Source organism: Taurulus bubalis (genome assembly GCF_910589615.1).
Source record: "Taurulus bubalis genome assembly, chromosome: 5".
Lineage (NCBI taxonomy): Eukaryota > Metazoa > Chordata > Actinopteri > Perciformes > Cottidae > Taurulus > Taurulus bubalis.
In genome coordinates, this window is record NC_136593.1 from 2,058,568 (window position 1) to 2,067,783 (window position 9,216).

The window sequence follows — 9,216 nt, forward strand, 5'->3', positions numbered from 1 at the left end:
TACCTTCAGTCTATGCTTCAATCACAGGGAAAGGTGCTTCAGAAACAGAGACACACAGCTGTGCATGCGTACAGTTCTATGACTGAACAATACTCTGCAGCGTATTTGCCTCTCCATGTAATCAGGTTAATGATATTAATCCGAGGGTTCAGTCCATTACTCAGACACGACATATGACCCAGATCAGCGTTTGGGCTGTATAGATCTGCTGTAAGAACACAAAGCTTTATTATTATTATTATTATTATTATGATGTACGCTTAGATCTCCATGTCAGATGAAATTGTAATTGAAATGCATGCGTTGACATGTGAGATCCGGATTGTAACTGTGGGGACGAGCTGTGCTCCGAACAGCAAAGGCTTCTGGGGGAAGGAATGCAAATGTGTGTCCAGCTGAGACACAACTGTGTACACAAGAGCTCATCTAGTTTCACTAAAGTTATATTGCTGATATTTGTATGAAATCAAACTCCAATGTATTTCCATTCAGCAGTCGTCTCTCTGCATAACCTCTGTTTGCACAGGTGTCGCCACATCCACCGGGACCGGAATCTGAACTTAAACACATGAACAAGACGCAGACCCCTACGCCGTAGCCTGACGCGCACCTCCAAACAATCCTAACTACGCGTCGCGTTGACGCGGACCGCAAGCGCTGTGATTGGTCCGCTCAGAATGTAATTTCCGGCAGTTGCTTTTTCCCAGCCTCGACCGGTTTAGTGGTCGTACAGACCACCTCCACAAACGTCTTCTCTGTCGCCTGCGCTTCAACATTTGCAATATAAGCATTTGCTCTTCAATATTGATGAGCTCCAACTTTAATGCAGCCGCTCCAACTTGGTCGCCATTGTTTACTGTGACCGGAATTCGGCTGTAACCCCTGAAACCACACAGACACACAGACACACCCCCCTGGCGGCATGGCGGTTAATTGCAGAGCAACGCGTTCCCTCGACGCAGAACTTCGAATGCTCAACGACGGCGTCACGGGGAACCATGGCGGAGAACCATAAACTAGGCTTAAGGGGCATCATCTAAACATGTGTTCTGATTTAACCGCATAAAAGTGTCAATGATGACATCACAGTGGTGCAAATGGGACCGCCTCACGCTTGTACCAAAAATGTCCTCACTTCATTTCATCCTATTCGATATTTGTGTGGAAAAAAAGAGTTATGGTTACTGAGTTCAGTGACGTTTGAACACCACATTTGAAACAGTGAATCCTGGCGTCCAGGTGGAGGTTTGTGCCATATTTGAGGACGATCCCTGCAGGCGTTCACTCATGTGATTAAGTTCACGAGAATGGACCGCAGCGACGGACGGGACAGCGCGGACAGACGGACGGGACAGCGCGGACAGACGGACTCACAATGCCTCTGACCGCTGCTGTCGGATTAAGGAATTTCATCTAAATTCAGCAGTTCCGGTGCCCTGGTCGGAGGGACTGTTCTCTTTATTTAACAAAGTACAGGTCATTTCACTTATCACTCTACGTCTTCACTCATTATCTACTATTTTTTCCCGTGCTCATGAAGTACAATCTAACTTTTTACACATATAATGCACTGTCTTGTTACTTAATCACACAATGGATTAGTGCTCAGAGGGAAGCACTGGCAGCGAGTCAGAACCAGTAAATCTGGTGCTTTTAAGTGGAGGGATACATCATCCACAGCCCCGGAGAGCAGTGTTTCCATTAAAAACAAGTTTCAGCAGTGTTTGTGCCAGAAGGCAAACAGCATGCATTGCCAGAATCAGAGTAATAATTGGATGCCTTGTTCTGTATCGGAGAGATTCAGTCTTCCCGCACAAGCGTGTTGAGGTTTTGTGTATTTAAATGTTGCTTTGTTGACGTGAGATAGACACTTGTACCTATTAACACCTGAAGCGCTTTCTGAAATGAACCCTGCCCCCTACAGAATTACATTTTTTGTTTTTTTTACAAAAAATAAAAATGTTGAACATGTTTGCCTTTCTTTCCCTTCGTGATGGTAGAAAACTTTCAGGAAACGAGAGGAGAGAGATGGTAGATGAAATGCCACAGAAGGTGAAGCTCAAACCGGGGACCTGGTGGGTACAGGATCAGTGTTTTTAACCCTCAGACCACCAGACGCCCCCCTGTTGGAGCTTTATTCAGCTCAACCCATGAAACCGATGTAACCGAGTTGCATCAGTGCTGCTCTTTGTGGAGCTAGATGTGTCGACCTCCACAGAGTTTTGCTTCGCAATGTCGTTTGTTATTCTGAGATGGTATTGTTTCACCACACAGCACAGTGCAATAGTATCATCGCGATTATGAATATGCATGATTATCCATGCGTGCACGTCAGTGTATTCTTTGCCGCTAGTTTCTCTGAGCCCCTCTCTTTTTGCCCAGCTGGATTCTCTTGTAAAGACATTTGAAAATTAATTTCAAGCCTCAATGAATTGCAAAGACTTCTCCGACTGGGAATCTGTGTCTCTGTACTGTAGAGTCTCGAAGCAGAAGAAGGGATATGTATCTAACGAGGTGGCTGCCAGATCACTGCTTTTACCCCTCTGGCATGGGCAAGAAGCAAGAAGCTCCAGAGTCACTAAAGCACAGGGGGTAAGTCTGGATGTAGCACCCACATTGTTACATTCACTGCTGTCAGGACCCAGAGCTTCATGTCCATCACAGCCAACTGGTCACATCAAGGTAACAGATGGAAAATCACAACTAGAAAGAACATTAAGAGAAGATTAAAGAAGAAATACTGGAGCACAACTATGTAGATGAAGGAAAGAAAGATTCGGGGGTGAGATCTGCAAAGAATTTTGTGTTGTGCAAATGTGTGCTACATGTTACACAAGTAGTATAGTACTGGTGTAATGGGGGGAGGTGTACTTCTGTTTTTTACACCGGAAGTGCACCTCCCCCCAAAATATAGCAGTAATATACTACTTACATAGAATGTGTTGCAAAGTGCATCTATTTCATTCCTGATTTACTTAGGCCGTATCCAGACTGACTTCAATGCAGTTTCAAAAAGTTTATTTTTCATTCGAACGAAGCCACTGTATTAATGTCTTCATTTGACAGAAAATGTCCTTCAATTACTTGTCTCACTATTGGACTTTTGTGGTAGCATAAGGTGCTAGCATTGGACCCATATCCCTGGTGGAGGCCACTAAAGTAGTCAAAAAGCTCCTTGGTGACAAGGGGTGGATGAGATCCGCCCTGAGATGCTGAAAGCGCTGGACATTGTTGGGCTGTCTTGGCTGACACGCCTTTTCAGTGTCGCATGGGGGTCGGGAACAGTGCCCATGGACTGGCAGACCGGGGTGGTGGTTCCCATTTTCAAGAAGGGGGACCGGAGAGTGTGCTCAAACTATCGTGGCATCACACTGTTCAGCCTCCCGGGGAAAGCTTATGCCAGGATGCTGGAAAGGAGGCTCCGACCGCTTGTCAAACCTCAGATTCAAGATGAGCAGTGTGGATTTCGTCCTAGTCGTGGATCAGTGGACCAGCTCTTTACCCTCGCAAGAGGGGTGCTGGGAGTTTGTGCTTTGTGGACTGTGGGGGGCGCTGCTGGAGTTTGGGGTGCTGGGCCTGTTGCAACGGGCTATCCGGTCTCTGTACGCCTGCAGTAAGAGCTGTGTTCCTATTCTCTGCATTAAGTCAGACGCGTTCCCAGTGGGTGTTGGCCTAGGGAGATAGAGATAGAGGGATAGAGAACGTCAGGTCCGGGAGTCTTGGGATTGCCTCTCTGCTTTTTGCAGTTGACGTGGTCCTGTTTGCCCCCTGTTTGCACCCCTGAATGGATGTGACCTCATTGACATCCAACCTTTTTGCTTTCTAACCAGCAGTTCAGTAGTTTGACATACATATTGCTGCTTTTATTTAATAACTCATGTTGCGTGAGTTTATCTAGGCTGTGCTCCTCTTGTTTATCCATAAAAGCTATGGTTATGATGACTGGAACCTAATTATTGCACAAAACCCGTTTGACCCAGACGTCAGAAAAATATTTCGATAGAGTACCATGAAGTGACTCTCACCTAATTACGCAATAGATTCCTCACCAATGAATGTCACAGTATTGATAATATAAATGTCAAACTTCTGGTCCACACCCACTGCATTGTTTTGGCGCACCTTGAGTGAAGAACAGTTCAAGATTCCAGAGCCGAAAACTTTTCCTATTGTAATCAAGTTGTTAGTTTAAAGTGGAAAGAATAATTAGAGGGTGATAAAGGACTGAAAAATATCACGTGGCTTTGTCACGAGAACCTATTAACTGCTTTGCTACAGGCGTATAAATTGCAGCACCAACAGTCGGTGAAGGCAGTCTCCTCACAGGTCAGACACATCACTCACAATGTGGACCTTCATCGTGGTTTCCGTCCTTCTGACAGGTAAGATCATTGATCTCTCATTTGTAAATATAGGCTGAGTTTGTATTGTATTGATGATGTTGATTATTAATCATGTAACCACCTGTTTGCAGCTGGACTCAGAGCAGAGGACTATGGCAACAGCTTGAAAGGCATTCTGCGTCATGCTTGTCCAGACAAACACGTCGTGTCTCAGATTAATAGGTAAACTTGCACATGCATATGAAAACATTGAACTATTTCTAAATAAAAAGTTATCAATACATGTATTATTGCTGTCATACACCATGTATTTAACTGTTTCTACTGTTTCTACGATTCATGTTAAAGCTCCTACAGTGCCAATGACATGGATCGCCAATGGAAGATTGAGTGCAAGTCTTTCGGCCCCACCTCAAACTGCTCCTGGTCCAGTTCCCAGGAGAAAGAACTCAGCTACAATTGCCCGGTCAATCATGTGGTTGCTGGCGTCTACAGCGAATACAACAACGCACAAGGAGGCAGAAAGTTTGTTAAATACAAATTCCTTCCAATAAATAATAAACTGATTAGTTCTTTGCATTTAACTCTATCAATACATTGAAGACATAATTAATAATCTATGATGGTTTGCTTGATCTGATCTTGTTTCAGTTGGAAGTTCCTCTGCTGCTCTGCTCCAAACTTGTTCACATTTGAATGTCGTAAAACTCCGATGGTCAACTACTGGGGCGAAGACTTCAACTGGCAACTTCCTGCAGGCCACTTCCTCACAGGAGTCCAGACCCAGCTCAAGAATAATGACAACGGGTAAATATACTGACGCCAGAATGTGCTTCTACTTTTAACATTTATTAATGTTACATGTTCATGTTTATAGACATTAAATGAAACAGTCAACATTTATATTGTGTTTACTACCACTGCTGCCAGTCATATTGAGCCTCTATTGATGAATTTAGTAACAATAACTTTAACTTTCTAATGACGTTGCTTTTTTATTGACAGAGATCATCGCTGGAGTTTCAATTTCTGCAAAGGAACAACACAAGGTAATTAGTTCCAATGTACTTCATTGCCTGAGACTGCCATATATGACACATGCTTTTATATATATAGATATATGAAAACCTGTGTCTTTGTGTGTGTATGTTCAGTAGACCAATTAACATTGTTTCTCAGATACATTTAATCGGACTAAACCTATTTTATTCTCTTTATAGATACCAAGCCAGTCCACTCACAAATCCTGACAGCAAACCAACAAATAAAAGAGCATTTAACCGAAGGAGATGTTTTCGTCTCAAACGCAAGGAATGCCAGAATCTGTGATAACTGCAGATGGCTAAAGGTACTGAAGACAGTTACAGTGCCATATGTCGTGAGTGATTCCTTCACCAGCTCTGAAAAGAACCAGATTGACGATGCAATCAGTGGCTTCCACATGAGCACCTGCATCCGGTTTGTTACTCGTACTGACCAGACCGACTACGTCAGCATCGTGAAACAAAGCGGATGTTGGTCGTGGGTTGGGAGAACCGGAAAGTCCCAAGAACTATCTCTGGGTAAAGGATGCCTTCAGAAGGGCATCATTCAGCATGAGCTCATCCACGCACTCGGCTTCTGGCACGAGCAAAGTAGAAGTGACAGAGACGCTTTCGTCAGGATCAACTTTGGAAACATCCTGAAAGGACAAGAAGGAAACTTTGGCCGATGGGAGACTAACAACCTCAATGTTCCATACGACTACACGTCTGTAATGCATTATGGAGCGAAAGCCTTCTCAAAGAATTCATTAGATACCATCGTTCCCCTCGACGCCTCAGCACAAATAGGCCAGAGGGTCGGCATGTCAGAGAATGACATTCTGAAGATCAACAAGCTGTATGTCTGCAGTAAGTACGCAAATAAAGCAGTTAGACCAACAGGGAATATCTTAACCATGCTAGTTAAATGTCACTTTTCCAGTCTGTTAGACCTTTTCCTGTTCACAGCTTTGCCTGTAACTCACCCAGTAAACGTACCTTTCTCTTACAGCGGATTATTTCGCTGAACTCACCGAGTGGGACAATACCTTGGAGAACACGCTCAGTCGCATTTGTCCTAATAGTCAAGCTGTATCTGGCATTACAAGGTAGGCAGTACAAATCAAGTTAAGGTTTATACATTATTATTTATCCATAACTAACTTTAGTTTTATTTTGTTGAGTGTTAGGGTTTCTAACGTGCTGATTTCTTTTCACAATAGTTTCTACGATAACGACAAAAAAGATCGACTATGGGCGTTTCCATGCAAGGCTTTCAAGTTACAAAGAGCATGCAAGTGGTCAAGGCGTCAAAACAGATATTGGGACCCAATAAACTTCAACTGTGGAAAGAATAAGGTGATCACAGGCGTCTTCAGTAATTACCGCGCCCGCCTCCAGGACAGGAAGTGAGTCATTTGTGTTTGTCTTGATAAAAAAAAGAATATCAATCAGATCGTTTTGAAGAAACAAAACGTTAATTAAAGCTGCAAGCAGCAATGTACGGGCCCTCGCACCTTTGCGCATGTCGGGGGCCGAGAATGTCTCCGACCGTCGGACAAAGCGTCCACAAGTTTTTTCCTGCATGGAGTGACGCTGGAAAATGTTGCTTTGTAAACAGTCCACCACTTCCTGTATCCATTGTATGGCACTAGACAACATGCATTATACTGCTCTATAACAAGTATAGACAATATCATGTAAATATAATGTAAGTCGGATGCCGTTATCACATAACACTGACTTTCTGTTGCCAGTATGTGGCTTGTTGACATACTCAGGTCGTAAATTTTACTTAGCATTGCAAGTTTGAGGCAGATTCGAGCAAGTCCAGTAGAGTTACATGAGCTTGTTTAATGGAAATTCACGTAAAAATAGCTGACACGCAATGGGTATTCTGTTCCCTCAAAAGTAAAGCTTTTGATAACTATTCATCACTGAGGTCTGAAGTGGATCTGTAAAATCCCTAGGAAAAGTACGTTAGAAAATAGCGCCTAGGAATATGCTAAAATTTCCAGTAGGCAAAAGGAAATTATGTTTGTGTTGAAATTATATTGTTGAAGCCTGAACCAGCATCTTGCATGAGAAATTTGGGACATATTGGATAATGTACCTTGGAATTACAACAACCTCCTCTTTCTAGGCGAACTGCACGAAATGGGCATGTAATGCCCGCCACGTTAAGGCCGTTCAATGCCTACTCACCATTTTGATAACTTTTCATCATAAAGGTCTTCAGGTCATCCTGAATGAATTTGAAGTTGATCACAAAAAATGTCTATGAGGAGTTTGTTAATTTATAACACCTGAAATCGAGGAAAAATGGCAGAAAAAGCAGAAATTGGGCAATTTACTGCAGTGCCCTCTAGTGTTTGAATAGAATGAAAATGAAAATATATGCAATGTGCATATATGCTACAAATCTGGTCATGTATTTCGGAAGTTATGTGTTTTAATGTACTAAGCCACACCCCTTAGAGGTTCATTGGTCTATGTCTTAACACAAATTGTTGTCAACACGTTTTTGATAACCTTTGATGACATTGATCCAATAATGACCTACAGCAAATTTGGTATCAATCAGACAGAGCTTGTAGGAGGAATTTGCACAAATGGGTTTTTCACAAAATTAAAAATGGTAGGAAGAGCTTAATGCTCAGATTTACTTTTTGTCCAGCACAATTCAATTGCAGAATAATAATGAACATGGCAGTTTCAATAGGACCTGGCCTGATGTTGTCAGTGCTCAGGCCCTAATTAGGGAAACCTTTAGTGCAGGTGGAGTAAAACAATCCTGTTGGTTACTAAATTAACGTAGTTGTGGATGTAAATGAACCCAATATTCTTTATTTTCAGATGGAGGTTTCAGTGCTGCAGTTCCCCTGGTTTTACCACATCCAACTGCCAAACAGTGACACACGTCAACTACTATAAGGAATACTTCAGCTGGACGGTTGCCAGTGACCACTTCCTGACTGGAGTGTCAAGTGTCTTTGATGAGGACAGTCGGTAAGATCATTAGTAACAGTTTATCACATCCACATCCCACTTACAGCGCCAAAGCTTTTCACCTTGTATTCTTAATATCAATGGACGAAGCAGTGTGTTAATGCTCTTCAAACCTTATTGTTTCTCGTTGACAGTGACCGTCGGTGGAGTTATACATTCTGCCAGGGCAACGGTCAGTGAAGCTTCCATGAAGGAGAAGATCCTGGACAAGATGTTTTGCTGAGCCACAATAATGTACCAAATTGATTGCTGTTGCATCTCACCGCTTACATTAATGTAATCAAAAGTAACCAGATGAGTAAGAGTTACACAAAATATCCTAATGAAAGCTAATTAATAAATTCTCAAACTAAATTAAACTACAACTCATTTGAAAACCTTGTTCTTGGTCTTTCTCATCCTACCTGGAAAATAAAACAGCCAATTATATTTGTTATAGGTCCGTATTTTGAATTCCTATCAGAATTTTCAGAGCTCTCATCAAGTTCATCCTTAAAACTGATACATTAATTGTTGTAAGTGATTTTAATATTCATGTGGATGTCTGATAATGGCCTTATTACTGTGTTTATCTCATTATTAGATTAGATTGGCTTCTGTTAGAGAGTACAGTAACCCACTCACTGCTTTAACCACACCCTCGACCTTGTTCTTTTATATGGCATTAAGATGGAACATTTAATAGTTGAATGAATGCATATATACTTTATTAATCCCCAAGGGGACATTTTTTGGTCGTCATCAGTAGCGCCTTACAATTGAAGATACAAACACAAAAGATAAAAGATCAAATATATAAAGTCATATATATATATATTTACATATATTTAAATATACACAAT

General features: G+C 42.2%; 1 protein-coding gene across 1 annotated transcript; it reads left to right on the plus strand.

Annotated features, from left to right (window-relative positions):
- Positions 1-4,330: 4,330 nt before the first annotated feature.
- On the plus strand, positions 4,331-8,929 carry LOC306736931 (uncharacterized protein). The gene is made up of 10 exons (XM_079218621.1): positions 4,331-4,382; positions 4,475-4,565; positions 4,692-4,868; positions 4,995-5,150; positions 5,349-5,392; positions 5,564-6,235; positions 6,378-6,474; positions 6,589-6,774; positions 8,222-8,374; positions 8,509-8,929. The coding sequence occupies exons 1-10, from the start codon at positions 4,346-4,348 to the stop codon at positions 8,552-8,554; spliced, it is 1,659 nt and encodes a 552-aa protein (XP_079074747.1). The 5' UTR covers positions 4,331-4,345; the 3' UTR covers positions 8,555-8,929.
- The last annotated feature ends 287 nt before the right edge of the window (positions 8,930-9,216 follow it).